The sequence below is a fragment of the Phaenicophaeus curvirostris genome, chromosome 9, assembly GCF_032191515.1.
Source record: "Phaenicophaeus curvirostris isolate KB17595 chromosome 9, BPBGC_Pcur_1.0, whole genome shotgun sequence".
Classification (NCBI taxonomy): Eukaryota; Metazoa; Chordata; class Aves; order Cuculiformes; family Cuculidae; genus Phaenicophaeus; species Phaenicophaeus curvirostris.
This window is the reverse complement of record NC_091400.1, coordinates 22,813,850-22,829,154: the sequence shown is the minus strand read 5'-3', so window position 1 is coordinate 22,829,154 and position 15,305 is coordinate 22,813,850. Positions and strand designations below refer to the sequence as shown.

General features: G+C 39.6%; 1 protein-coding gene across 2 annotated transcripts in view; it reads right to left on the bottom strand.

Annotated features, from left to right (window-relative positions):
- RPS24 (ribosomal protein S24) overlaps positions 1-15,305 on the bottom strand; it is a 449,404-nt gene that overhangs the window by 137,397 nt on the left and 296,702 nt on the right. Inside the window, exon 5 of one of the 2 annotated variants that reach the window (XM_069863892.1) lies at positions 1,720-1,729. The exons of the other annotated variant lie outside the window; for it this stretch is intronic. Within the exon in view, the coding sequence (XP_069719993.1) occupies positions 1,727-1,729 (3 nt within the window). The 3' untranslated portion in view covers positions 1,720-1,726. Of the gene's footprint in view, positions 1-1,719; positions 1,730-15,305 lie in introns of those variants that run through there. 2 annotated transcript variants of the gene reach the window in all.

The window sequence follows — 15,305 nt, the reverse complement described above, 5'->3', positions numbered from 1 at the left end:
AAATAAATCAATGTGTAATTTAAAGTTTCTATCTCCGAGCTGCGAGCCAGTAGCCCACCAAAGGAGTTTATAATAATCTTCATTTTGTAAAACAATATCAGTTTTATGAAGAATGCCACTATCTTATTATGGCCTTCCCAGGTATGTCTTCAACAGAAATTAAGGAGTTTATAGAAGGATTCAAGCTCAGATGATATCACACTCTGCAGAGAGCATTATAACAGTGCCATCCATGCCGCTAAGGAACCTCACACACACACATGAAAACACTATTGATCTTCAAATCCAGTGATTTTGAATCTTCTTGGCATGAATATTGTTCCATAAAAAATTAAAATATGAGTAAATATGTATAAAACTATCAATTGGGAAACATTTGCCTTTGCACAAAGGAAACCAAAGGAAGAATTTCCTTAAAAAAGTCACTCTTCTCTTTTTTTCTGTGTATTTAGGTTCAGAATGACTGTTCTCAGACTTAATAAGATCAACATGCTTGTAAATGTATTTTTTAACTTGTGTGGGCTACTAATCTCTATAGCCCTAATAAAAAGAACTGTGTGGCAATTAGCTCTAACCCACCCATGTATATAAGCACTGTTACAGACTGGGAGCAAATTATCAGGGTAAATCATTAGAGTTATAATAACAAGATCTGGAATATATTGAGTATCTCATTAACATTAAAGTACAATCCAGCATACCTCAGGAAATTAAAGGAAATATTATCCAAAGAAAAATAATCACAGTTTACTTCTATTACACTACCTTCAGTTTTAAAATCGTTTCTCATTTCGTTACAAAAGAAGTTTGAAAATCAAGCTGTGAAATGAGAAATACTAGGTGGCAAACCTCTCAATCGCCTTTATTCTAAGGAACTTGAAAAACAAGTTGTTCGTAATTTTTCTCTGTTTGAATTTTGTGGAAAAGTCTAACTTTCAATTAGTGCTTTGAAAAAGAAAAACCAGCCAGATACCAGGGCGAGCCTTAAAGTTGCTGGTGCAATAAAATAGCATCTGTTCATAGAAGTCTTCAGAGCCTCACAACTGCTTGCACAACAAGCTGTTGTGGTTTTGTACTGTCTTTGGAGAGGTCTGCTACTTGTCATGAGAACAAAACCAGGACATGTACTCCCCATCTATTTTGTAAGTCTTCACATCCACAAGTAGGAGAGCCCAAGGTGGGAGTCCCTGTGGCCAGGCCACTTCAGGGCTTGGCCACAGAACCTCTGGCTTTCATCCCGACTGCCCTGTCACAGAGCAAGCCAGCAGTCAGCCCAGACCGTGGAGGTCACTAGAAACACAACACCAAGAGTGAACTGGGACATCTTTAGGCTGTAGGAAGAATGTTAAAGGGATAATGCTCAGGGCACTTGGGAGTGAGCCAGAGGAAATGAAGGGCGTACAAATCAGCACGAGAAATTACTCATCAGCACAGTAATCGCCCATGGGGCTTTCAGGGTTAATCAATTAATACTCTATGTAAATCACACATGAATCTGTCACCTGTTTGCTGGCACTGTGGTCTTTAGCAGTCTGTCTGTTACTGGATTATTTTAATATTCTCCTGAGCCTTGTGACCCTGTAAGGGCACTGCAGTGTTGCACAGTTTCAAACCACGCCTAAGCTCAGGAGCACTGCACAACTATGATAAAAAGTACCTTTCAGTATCTTCAACTCACTAATCTTCCACCCTGCAGTCCTAATGAAGTGTACCCAGAACTGTTCATTCACTACTGCTCTACTGGCAGTGCTTATAGTACAACACCAGATATCGACACAACCAGCCTCCTCAGGTACAGAAAAACCAGTATCTTTTAGAATACATTTCAAAACCAAAAAATAAACATCACAGTTTTATTACTTATTTACTGCATTTTGAAAGAAAGCAATGCTTCTATCAAGCCACTTCCTTTATTCCTACTCATAAACTCTAATTCCTAGTTATTTGAAACTTACATCATTTTGAACTGCACTGAAAACAGGAAATAATGTTTGCAGTGAAGAGACGGTAACGGAGTTGAATTCCGTAGCTAGTTAGAATTAATATTGCTCTGCATACAAACTTGCCACCACCACCAAATTATCTTCTTTGGAAACTATGTTAATAAGGCAAGGCCACAGGCCCTGGCTCCACACCTAATTGAAAGTTTGGCTTTTGCTTTCAGAAGAGGAACTTTAAGTTTTTGTTGAGGATGACCAGGTCTCAGCTTCTGCCCTGAAGAAATCTATTCACCACAAGAGTTTGATATTTCTCTTTGTTCTCAATGTTTGCTCATATATGTAAAAGTAAGCATGTGCCTACTCCCTCTAAGGTTTTAAACATGTATTATTTGCCCTAAGAGGACAACATTCAGTCCTTAAAAAGTAATTATATAAACAGTTTTATGTAAAATTCTTTTAATTACATAAGTCTTTTTTGATCATACCATAGATTAAAGAAACTAGCCAGAAATCCTTTCCTGAGATTTACTGAATTAACATAAAACTTAAACACTGGTGTCTACTGCATAGACCTTAAAACATGTCCAAGAAGCCATACATCTTGCACTTTTGTTCTTACTGTATTAATCTGTTCCCATCTAGTATGAGGCCAGAGTTAATGCATCACTAATGTTGGATAGAATCCTCGAGGAAGCTTTGACTTCATCGTACTGTGTTTTATATTGATGACATGGTGCTGCGGAACTAAAACAGACACCTGCAGGCATGCGTTTCACATGATTCAACTAATAAAGTCACAGAATCACAGAATAGTAGGGTTTGGAAGGCAGCCTGGAGATCATCTAGTCCAACTCCCTGCTAAAGCAGGTTTGCCTAGAGCAGGTTGTACTGGAATGCATCCAAGTGGGGTTTGACTATCTCCAGAGAAGAAACCTCTACACCCTCCTTCGGCAGCCTGTTCCAGTGCTCTGTCATCCTCACAGGATTTTTTTAAATAGTAATGACTCTGGTCCATCTCACACCAGGTACTCAGCATTCAGTGGTTGGCCAGATCAGGCACCAAGACTAGAGATACCCCTACAGAACTTTGTTATTTCTTACCTGGGCCACACGGTTTCCTCTACCTCAAGGAAGAGATTAAAAAGGTTAGTTGGCCAGCTTCCTTTCTCACGAGCAGTTTAGTTTAGTCCCCTGGGAGAGGGACTGAGCTCAGGAATGCTGATGAGATTCCACATTTATCTTTCTGCTGAAGAGGTGGTTTCTCTGGCCTCTTTCTTTCATACTGTTCCTGCCTTTTCAGTCCTTTTGCACTACTTGCACTCAGCCAAGGTACTTGTAAAGACAGTGATCTCATTTTTGTTCTCTTCCTGAGAGCTGGGCTTCAGGGGGTTACGTGCTTTGTCAATCACAGCAGGGCTGCTTTTGGTCTCTCGTTCTGAGCGAACAAGAGTGGCTGTCTCTGCGCAGTAAGGGAGTGTGCCCTGTTTCCCCCTCACAGCCGACCTGCTGCTACTGGCTGGACTGCTGCCAGAGGGATAACCCTGCTGCCTGGATTCAAAACAGCAAGTGAGCCTGAAGAAAAGAGTCCATCCATTATCCTCATGGGGAACAGGAAGGGTTTTAATCCATGGGACTGCCTATTCTCATGGACAATCCCTTTTGTGTTCTTCACAACCAAATACAGAGTAAGACTCAATGCAAGCAGAATCCTAGATAATGACACCCATTCAAATATTTTTTATTAGAATTCCCCCATGTGTTTGCCTGATGGCTTTGTAAGGCCAAAGTTTAAAGATGCTATGATCTTAGAGGGAAAGAATAAGTATAAGGAAGATACACTGGCTTAGTATAAGAGCAAACAACGTACAAAACCCCTTAAAACCTGCTGCTGTAACAGCTCCAAATAAGTATCCAGTGAAGTCATTGCTTCTTGCACCAGGTCTTCCCCGCTAAGCATTTTCAAGGCTCTTATCCATTCCTGCCACTCTTCAAGATCTCACAAACCATTATCATAGCCACTGAATTAGTATAGATGATTAGCTACTTTGTCACTAATCCTATATTTATCTTAACATCTCGCCATCATTGTTCATCTTCACTGAAGTCTATAAATGGAAAATTAAAGAGAAATATTCAAATTTACTAACTGAAAAGGGAAAATATCTGTGATGCAAGAACCATGGTCTGGTGCTGAACAAATACAGTTATTAAACAAGTCAGGCTAACCAGGCCTCCAGTACTAGACAAGACTGCCCAGAGAGAACCTTACAAGGGCTGGAAACTGTAAGTTCAAGAAATAAACCACTATTTAGGACAAAATAGGTACCATTTTATGAATCCTATTACTTCTGTATTAGATTTCTTACAAGAAAATATCTTCTGCTTTCTCATACTTACTGGGTATTTTTTGCTGATTTTTTGCATTCTGTACACATGTAGAATGTTTGCTCTGGCATTCTAAGTCACAGAATAAATAAAACAACAACAAAAGAATAAACAATAAAAAGGTGGCACACTAATTAAAATATTTATTCTAAATGACGTCTCAGAATCTAACCTTCATTCCTTTGCTTTCTTATGAATAAGCTAGGGCATACAAAACTTAATATGTATTTGAGCCATATCTTACCTATACTTGTAAATTATGTCTTTAACTTACTCCCACTGAACTGAAGGCCTATCCAGTAAAGGAAACTGTAACTACACATAAATTTGAAGTTCTGATGACTTTGTACAATTAGTTTTTCTATTAGTAGAGTGATGTTATGGTGCTGATCTTAAACAGGAAGGGACTTGTTTCAGAGATGAGTCTATAAGCAATCACAAACCAATATAACTACCCAGCCTTACTTAAAAGCCACCAAAGTTTCTTAACCCCTTTACTATTTTAGGATAACTGCATCAGAACAGGCCTTACAATTTCGAAAACACATGATGTCCAGTTTTTTTACACCAGTCTTATTTTCAAAGACAAATAGTCCTTTTTCCTTTCTGGCCTTTCCTTGTAACAAAAAGAGCAATCATTTATTAGGCTAAACAAATAAAATTTTTTTTTACTTCTTCGATGGGATAAGTTAAATATTTCCCTGTTTATCAGAGTAAACCTTTTCTGTTATAACTCTATATCATCTTTCTCACTTAAGAGACCAATGCACTCACCATTCCAAACTTAATGCCATCACTGCTTGCCCAGATGAATTATTTTACAAGACGCCCTCAGATCTCACTTTTTCCATAACTGTATTTCACTGGCGACTCTCAACTAAAAGGCCCAGAACTTTTCCTTCCCCCATTGTTTCCACTTGTAAATCTTCTAGATTATAGTATGAATTCTTGCTTTACAATTGGATCATTAGATTAAATCCCACCTCTGTTAGTACAGACCAGCATCCTTTTCAATTCTTATCCTTCTGCTGGTAGGTGATGCCTCTTTTTCACACTTCTCACCAACTGCCATGAGCTCATGTCTATTTTCTGTACTTGGGTCATTAATGAAGATATCAAAATTAGTCCTAAGAGTGGTCCTTAAGGACCTACCTGCCTGTAGCCTCATCTCCCCTTTCAGCAAAACCCTCTGTTGGTTCTTTTCAGCCAGTCCCTTCTGCGCGTGACAGTTCTTGTGCTAATTCCCATCTTGCTTGCCTTCACCAACAATTTCCCATGTGACATCATATCAAATGCTGCACAGAAGTCCAGAAAGATTAGAACTACCACATTTCTCTTGTCTTCAAACAAGCTATTAGAGAAATCTGGGAACCAAGGGTGGAGTTTAGATAAAAATCTTGGTAAGAAGTAGGTATCATACCAGAGGGAATAACAGGAAAGCAAATACTCATGCTGGGGAGAAAAAAGGTAGGCATCAGTATGCCTTGAGCCTTTGAACTAAGACAGGTGGCATTTCAAATTTCTACGAATGACTTCAAAAAGAAGAGTACAGCGAAAACTTTGGCTCCTAAGTTATTTTTTTTTTCAGGATAACACAAGTGAAGAGGACTTTCAGAAGTACAGAAATAAGGCGAGAGAGAAACCCCTCATGAACAGTCCCAGGCAATTACGCTGCAGAAGCTGATGATGAGAGTTGACCCCTTTGTGTTCCAGGCAACTAGCCCTGCCTTTTCTGATGCATGGATAACTAACAGTGATAAAATAATTATCCATCTGTGTGACATAGTTATACTACTAAATTAAACTAATTGAGGTGCCTCCTCTATGCTTTGCTTCTCAGCTCCTGAGTCTTCCAAGTGTATCCAACAACAATTCTGAAAGAAACAGACTCTTCATCCTTTGCTGCCTCACAGGCTGTACCATGCACATACACAGTGCCAGGCTACAGCGGAAGGAATAGTCTGTATCAAATAACTTATAGAAGCAATTTAGCCACTTTGTTTTCTCTGATAACGATTTATTCTCGCATAGATGAAGAAATTACCCCTAGTTCTCATTGTGGACTTGTTGATCAGATATATTTTAGATTAAAAATTCTCATAGCAAATACTTACCATTGTGTATTCCATTGCTGAATGGATAATGGGTGAATAGGACACCATGTTTCAACAGCTACTTCACAGGTTTTTGGTAAATCACATTTTTAAAATGGACTTTTGAAAAAAAAAACAGTATTCAAATTGAAAAGCATGCTTTTGATGTGTATGCTTTTCAGTGAACAATTTCAATGCAAATTAAAATTTAGAAAAATCAAAATTATCTTTAAGAAATGACAGGTAATTTTTGAAATAAACTCTATCCTCCTAATTCAGTTCCTTTTGGGCAAAATCTGTCTCTCATCTCATGGATTCAACTAAAGTTTTAAAAATAAATGTGCACTTGTTTTCAGTTGTTAGTTTGGTTTTTTTTTTCAAATGGTAGTTTCATCTGAAAACAAAGACCCTTCCTATCATTTTGCACAGACAATAGAGCAGCACAGGATATTATGATCTGGCAAACTATTTAAATTCACACATCCTGCATGCTACAAGTGGGAACTTCATTTCAGACCTGAGTTAATTGGCAGACAGTGGGGACGCAACTTGCGGAAGGAATCCTAGGGACCAGCCCAGTAGCACAGAGTGGCCCCAACTTTTATTTCCAAACTCAGGAATGAAATAACAGATGTCAAGAACCTTTGTTATAGAGCTGTTGTGACCTGCCTGTAGACTGAATGCTTGAATTTCATCTCCCTGCCTCCACTAAGAATCTGTTTGAAAGCCTGGTGACATAGGCTTTGTGTGGGTGAGGTGGATTTCCACTATAGTGTGTGTCGGCACAGTAACACTTGAAATACAAAACACAAACATTTTCTTAACAGTGTTAAATGTCCTCATTATTCAAAGGCATGGAAAGAGGCCAGAAACTCTGTTCAGATTACCAGTGAACCATTCAAGCCAGCCATACAAAAGCAGATATTATGACATGTGAGAAGGTACAGAGAGAATCAATGACTCTTTTGACTGTGTGAACAAAGGCAATGACTATATATAGTTTGTAGGACTTCATATGTATAATATGAAAGGTGAGAAAGGACCAAGAGGGCCGTATTAATTAAAATATATCTGATTTTAAGATTATGGCTGTTGCTGAGAGATAATCAAACACCTATTTTAAAACAGTGGGTAAAAAGGAAAGGAATAATTTCATGCCCGACACTAGAATCCTTTATCCCAGAAAGAACAATGTCTCAGATGCTTCTGACCAAGAAATCGTGCAGAACCAGGGAACTTAGGGTTCTCTAGTGTCCTTCAAAAGACAATCAGTGCCCTTTTAAAGAAAATAATATTAAAAGAAATGAGCCTCAATGGGTTGAAAAGCCTTTTTTTAATCCGGCATTCCTGATGTTCTTCGTAATGTGTCTTTTTTAAATATTACACCCCTCAATTAACTCATAATTGCTATCCATGCCATATGAATTATGCAGCATTTGATGTAAATTCAGATTCTCTGGCATTGAACAAATCTAAGGGCGTTTCAGAACCTGGTGTAATTACAGAAGTAATCCCTGTAGACTGAGGAATAAAATGGATATAATCTTTTTTTTTTGATACTGATTGGTTTGCATGGTACTCCTGTGCTAAGTTCCCCTTGGGCTGCTGTGAAAGTGCAATAGCAATGAAGATCATGAACTAGTGTAAATGAACATAGCTCAGGAGAACTTGATGGAGCAAACCCAGTTTACATCAGAGGTAGCTGTAGCTCTGCCCACTTTCTCCTGATTCAAATTTTAAGTTAGGTGAGTCCTTTGTTGGAACTGTCCTACTGAACTAAGACCTAAGTGGAAAATATTACTGACAAAAGCAAACAAGTCTTGAGATATAATGCTCTGAATTATACAGCTGTTGAAAGATACTATATTTAGCCAAAAAAGCAGGAACAGGAGGAGGTTGCAGAAAATAAGTGCAGTGAAATATATGACAACTTGTAGAACAATGGACAAAGGAATATTTATCTAAGTCTTCATGCCTGTGTTTATTTCTATAACAATATTTGTAAGAAATAATAAACAAAATATGTTAGGAGGGAGTCCAGTTCTAAGTGATTTCTGATGATCTCAGAACACTAAGAGTCTCTCAGCAAAAGCAAAAAAAATAGTTATCTAATAAGAATAACATACATCAAACTTTTTGCAATCTACCTGGCACAGACAAATGTACTTTTGGAGACTAGTCTTAGCCTGGGAATATATTTGATCAACAAACATCCAGACATTTACTATACCTTTCAAGTTTAAAAAACTCCAGCATACACAGCCTTGATATCAAGGTGATTGGAGGGAATTTTCACTAAATACAAGATGGGAGAATACAAACTAACCATAATAATGTGCTCAAGATGGACTTCCATAGGCATTTCTTAGCTAACATGCTGCTCTCTGTTTAGAGAGGAGCAAAGTATCCTATCCTAATTCTTTAACTTTCCAAATCTATAGATACTAGTGGGATGCAGTGTGAGGCGAGAGGAGATCCTGGAGAAGCAGAGGCAGAGGAGGAGAAGCAGGAAGAGCAGCAGAAATAGACAGAAAAGGCAAAAAATAAGGAGGGGAGACAGGATATCAAGAAGAGAGTATGACCAGTATCACAGGTGGCTGGCATGTCAAATCAACAGTTCTTAAAGCCTATAAGCTTTCAGGGTGCATTTGCCCCAGTAAAACGGGATTTGGCATAATGCAACACTTTGCACTTAAACAAGTTTGTTGCTGAGCTGGACTAAAATTGATCTTGAGCTTTCACAAGTTATTTTTCACTCAGTATAAGGAGATATAAAACTGCAAGACAACACTGGAGAGAATTTTCGCCAGAAAGCCTCAAATCCCACACTAGCAGTTGACATGTAGAGATCCCTGAAAAGTCTGATGAAAGTCTAGTAAGACTCTCTTCAAACAAGTTTTCCCCTTGGTCTCATTAAATATTTTCAACACAACCATCAAGATAAATAAAAATAGTTCCTTATTTAACTCCTCCAGTTCAACCATAGCCCAGATTTAGTGACTGAATATTATTCTTCTCTTTTCTTAATCTAATTAAAAAATATGTGCTGTAACCAGTGTAATTAGAAGAAAGCAGAGCTTCTGAAATACGCCAAGAACACCAGTACAACTAATAAGATTATGATCTTCAGCAACTTTGTATTTGCCATGCCCAAGCTCTCTAAGAAACTTCTAAGTCTGCACTAATAGAAGGGAAGATGGGTTATAAGGACATGAAGTGTTTGTGTCCAGCATCCTGCTGCTGACTGTGCTGTCAGTCACCCCAGTTTATGTTTATGCAGTCATGTTTATGCATCAATCTGATGTATTACCTGAGTAGCTTATGATCTTTAATAGAAGTATGTATGAATAGTTCTGCTTTTCAGAAGAAAGGTGAGAGTCAAGAAAAGACGATGTGATTTTCTGAAACAATACTACAAAAAACATATATGTGAAATCAAGGGTACCAAATGCAGCATAGACAAGCTTAGGCTTCCTCCTTTACAACACGGGTTAAGTAAAATGCTATCTCTGGTTTTAACCTGGCAATCACACTGATTTATCTACCAAGCATGGGGAGGAAGAATAATCTAGGTCCTTTGTCAGTATACTGTAAACACAGAACTTTCTGCAGGAATAAAGATCTGAAGAGTCAAGCTGAACAGATATTAAATGCCATACAATTTACAAAGTGATTTTAAAAAAATTGCTACCTGTGTTCCTCATCCTTAGTATTTCTGGCCTCTGGGTGGTTGGTATTTCTTCACTGCCTGTAAAGGGAATCATTAATATTATCCCTGCTTTGCTGCCTCTTTGTCTCCCCCTTCCCGTTCTTTTATCTCTTCATATAGAGACAAGTGCTGTAGTCTCTACTGAAAACTGAAGTATAACCACCTAATTGTCACTCAGCCAGCAGAGAGTGGCTGATAAAGCAAAATGCCAGGATGACTTCCAGTTAAGAGAGTGAAAAACCAGGCAAAATTCATCTTTGGTCTGCCTTTATCGTAACTTTTCTTTCTGGGTGCCTGTAGCCTTGAAACCATATGCTTAAAATCAAATATTCTGCATTTTCAACGTTGTTATTACAACTTGGAAGTCAGTGGCTGGTTTGCACTACCTTTAGCAGGACCAACAGTTAATTACTTGCCCAGGGTTGTACAGGAAGTCTGTTTGAGGATGAGGAAGATTTTACTAGCTGTGTACATTAAAATCTTTCTTCTTTGCCTGCGGCAGCTCTGAAATTTATTGCCAGTTCCTAGGTAGTGGTCTGTAGTGCTATCCTGACATAACGTGAAGCAAAATCATTTGCTTTCAGGTATTTGTGCATAAATTTCCTAAATTATGAAGTACTCTGGCTTTATTTCCTGAAACTGGGAATTTAAGTTGCATTGCTACTGAAAAAAAATTCAAGAGTAATTATGTTTCTGTCTAAATATTTGTTAGTAAAGCTTTTATTCCCGCCTCCCCCTTCAAAGTCTGCTACATTCGAAACAGTTAGTCACACCACGGAGCAGAGAGATTCCTTTCTGAACACTCGCCATCCAATCCAGCTTTTTTCAGTAGCCACCAAGAAAACGGTGACCCCTTCCGCACACACATAATACAGACAGTCACTCATGCATTAACAGCCATAAACCCCCAAAGGTCGTTTCCATGACAACCCCAGGGTCCTTAATGACCCTGACAGTTCAATGATTTTGTTTTGTTTGAGAGTGAAGGAATAATAAGTCTTCTCCCATCACCCCCTACCCCCTCTGCTGCACTGATACGCTGTTCATTATCTGATCCTGGGCTCAGCCCTGGAGACAGAGCGGCAGCCAGCTCTGAAAGACAAGAGCCTGGCTGCAGACAAAGAGCAGCGAAGGAGCTGAGCGTGCTCAGCATACTGCAGCAGCACCAGCCTCATTAATTCCATCACTAGCCCAATGAGTTTAAGCGAGTGCCAGGGGTATTACAATAGTTTGTAGCAATATGTTGCATAAGTGAGCCCCAAATCACTGCACAGTTATTTAGAAAGTATATTTTGCATATCACTAGCAGGAGTGCTTTTATTAATGATGTGTACCAGAAACACAATAAGATGTTGCAGCTAGTCTGCAGTAAGACCTATAATTTTAATGATGTGATGAATAAGGCAATTAATGTACTTCAATCTATTTCCCATATGTATCATATTTAACTTCAGAAAACTAGAGAGATATCCATGAGAAAGAAGTATAATAATGCATCGCTAAATGAGTAGGCTATTCCTAATGGTTTGAATGCACATTTCTTAGTTCTGCTCTTCAGCTAAACCTTCTATTCTTTAATTAGAAATCAGCTACAGGCATATGCAGACCTCCATTCCCGATATTAAACAGAGTGTGCTCATTAAACAGTCTAGAAACTGGCTCATTGTTGATCCAATGTCATTCTTCACGAAATTCCACTAAAAGCTGCTTCCATTGTTTACAAGAAATTATATACATTCATTTGATCACATTCCAGCATTATCTCATCACAACTATGCTCTTACTGATGCCATATTAAACCAGCTCTTTGGTGACCTATTTTATGGATGGATGGATCTAAATCGTCTTTGTTTTCCTTCACTTCATAGATTAACTGTGCATTGAACATAAATGGTATAAGTTACAGCTTCCAAAAGGTTTCGCTAACTAATATCAATGTCCATTGGCCCTACAGCTTTCAGCAGCTGTAAGTCATCATTGTGCAGAGGGAACACAGTTTTGTCTTCTTTTTCCTACTTCTACAGAGACCTTGGGACAATAAACTGGGACTGAAACTACTCACTGTAGTTGTAAGGTCCCTCTTTTTTCTTTATAGGTGTTACTAGATTGGTACCTGTGAGGTAAGAGATGGTCCAACCTTTCTAATGACAAAGAAAGGTCTTTAATGTGCTTCAGATCAACTTTAGATCAAATTTCTCAGTACTCCACTTAATCGTATAACATTCAATCCTTAACTCAAGGTAGCTTTAGGAGAAACTCGGTGTGGTATGATATCGCAGGGTATGCTCAACCCTTAGAACACAGGTCTCACAATGTAGCCATTCATAAATACTACCCCTAATTCTTTAGTTGAACACTCTGCCTTTTATCCAGAAATATATTTTAGACAAATTGGTATTCCTAAAAAAAGCCACCTCCCTCCATACCTGAAGTCAATGAGCTGCTTCAATGTTTGCTGCTAATCATACACCTACGTTCAGTCCTTATTTGGGAAAAGTTACTCAGTATTTGGGGAATAGAAAAATTAAAAAGGAAAATATAACATTTTGCTTTATTCTGAAGAGTGGAATCTAATAACAATCAAACCAGTTACAAAGAAAGTCAGAGTCAGGATGGGAGCACAGGCGCTAGAACCTTCTGCACTTTCCTAGCACCCAATTTCCTCTCCCTCAAATACAATGATATGCCTTTTAATCTTCCCTTCACTCAGTTTATTCCTCTTCACTACAACCTACTGCAAGGTCACTGGAAAGTCAGAGTAAAAGTCAGCACACCAACCTCCAAGCCTCATGCAGAAAGGAAAAGAGATTTAAAGAAAAAAGTCAGCATCTTGCTTCTACAGCTAATCATTCTCAGCAGCATGTCTTGATTGTACACTACAAAGGAAATCCAAACTATCAGTTACAGGCGTACATAGCCTATCTGCTCCCAAAATATGACATTTCCTCCTGTCTGCCATCTATGTTTCTCTCCATGTTGGCAGAGCTTTCCAAATTCTGCAGAGCTTCCCCACAGAGCAAGGTACACGCCTTCCTAAACATGTCCTTTGCCTCTCAGTTTTATTACCCTGTCCTATGCATACCCTATGTTATGCAGAAATCTTGGTCTAATAGCATTTAAATATGCCCACAGGCATGGACTCTCTCCTCCCAGTGTGCATGCAGTTCTCATTAATGGTGACGGCAAACATCTAACACCTTGGGAAAACCTGGCTGAGGAGCACAATGCTATTGTGTGTATGTACATAGCACGTGGCTCCCTGATTCCATCAAGTTTTCATAAACAACGTAAAGTTGTAGGTCAGTAGGGAAAGAAACAGACACAGCAGGATTCTTTCACAGCCTCCCAATGCAACTACACTGGTTCAGGCCTTATGACAGTATAACGCAGCTATGAAACAATGCTGACCCCCGCAGAAATGTGGAGAGTTTCTATTATTTTCATCACAACTAGAAATTCTCAGAGAACATGGATGAGATTAGGTCCCTGCTGAAGAGTCAAGTGTCTCTTCCCTAGTAAAGCTTAGACATGAAGTAGGCAAGGCAGACAAAAGGAGTGGTTATTTCCATTTCATACACCAGCAGCAGAGGCACGGCCAGATGAGGTCATCTGCCCGTTTACAATAACAGGAAGCAGGAACAGACAGCAAATTTCCTGAGATCTACCCCAGCTCTTTCCCCTAGACCGAAAGCTTCCCTACCATCTCATTGACTTCAACGGTTCATGAAACGAAACTGCATCCAACAGGATTTTTTCTGGGATTCCCTCTTTCTTATAGTTCATCTTTAAGGTCCCTTCCAACCCAAATCATTCTATGATTCTACAATTCTGTGATATAGCACATAGTAACAAACAAGTTCAAATTTCTTTTCCAGCAAGGAAAAAGTCTCCCACTGGACGACCTTTTAGAAAGTGGTGTCTAGAAAGTGAGAGATTGAGGCAATCTATAATACATCCACACAGCTTTTGCTTCTGTTTATAATCTAAATTTACCAGTGATTATTCTAAAAGTTGCTATTACACACAATTATGTATGAAACAAGCAAGGTGTAGAAAGAAGAGAAGAAAACTGTGACTTAAATTGAAGGACAATGTGGGGTGTGACACAACTGAATATGGATGAGGCAAGCCTTTCCCAAGAGGATGGTAGTAATGAGGGCAAAAACCTCAACAATACAGTGTCTGCAAACCATGATTCATCCCATCCAACAACACAAATATTAAGCATAATTTTACTCATATATTTGCAAAAATTAGGATTTCAAGTTTACACATATCACAGAATCACAGAATCACAGAATCACAGAATAACCAGGTTGGAAGAGACCCACCGGATCATCGAGTCCAACCATTCCTATCAAACACTAAACCATGCCCCTCAGCACCTCGTCCACCCGTGCCTTAAACACCTCCAGGGAAGGTGACTCAACCACCTCCCTGGGCAGCCTGTTCCAGTGCCCAATGACCCTTTCTGTAAAGAATTTTTTCCTAATGTCCAGCCTAAACCTCCCCTGGCGGAGCTTGAGGCCATTCCCTCTTGTCCTGTCCCGTGTCACTTGGGAGAAGAGGCCAGCACCCTCCTCTCTACAACCTCCTTTCAGGTAGTTGTAGAGAGCAATGAGGTCACCCCTCAGCCTCCTCTTCTCCAGGCTAAACAACCCCAGCTCTCTCAGCCGCTCCTCATAAGGCCTGTTCTCCAGCCCTTTCACCAGCTTTGTTGCTCTTCTCTGGACTCTCTCCAGAGCCTCAACATCCTTCTTATGGTGAGGGGCCCAGAACTGAACACAGGATTCGAGGAGCGGTCTCACCAGTGCTGAGTACAGAGGGAGAATAACCTCCCTGGACCTGCTGGTCACGCCGTTTCTGATACAAGCCAAGATGCCATTGGCCTTCTTGGCCACCTGGGCACACTGCTGGCTCATATTCAGTCGGCTGTCAACCAACACCCCCAGGTCCCTCTCCTCCAGGCAGCTTTCTAGACAGACTTCTCCTAGTCTGTAGCACTGCATAGGGTTGTTGTGCCCCAAGTGCAGGACCTGGCATTTGGCCTTGTTAAACCTCATGCCATTGGACTCTGCCCAGCGGTCCAGCCTGTTCGGATCCCTTTGCAGAGCCTCCCGACCCTCCAGCAGATCGACACTTCCACCCAGCTTAGTGTCGTCCGCAAACTTGCTAAGG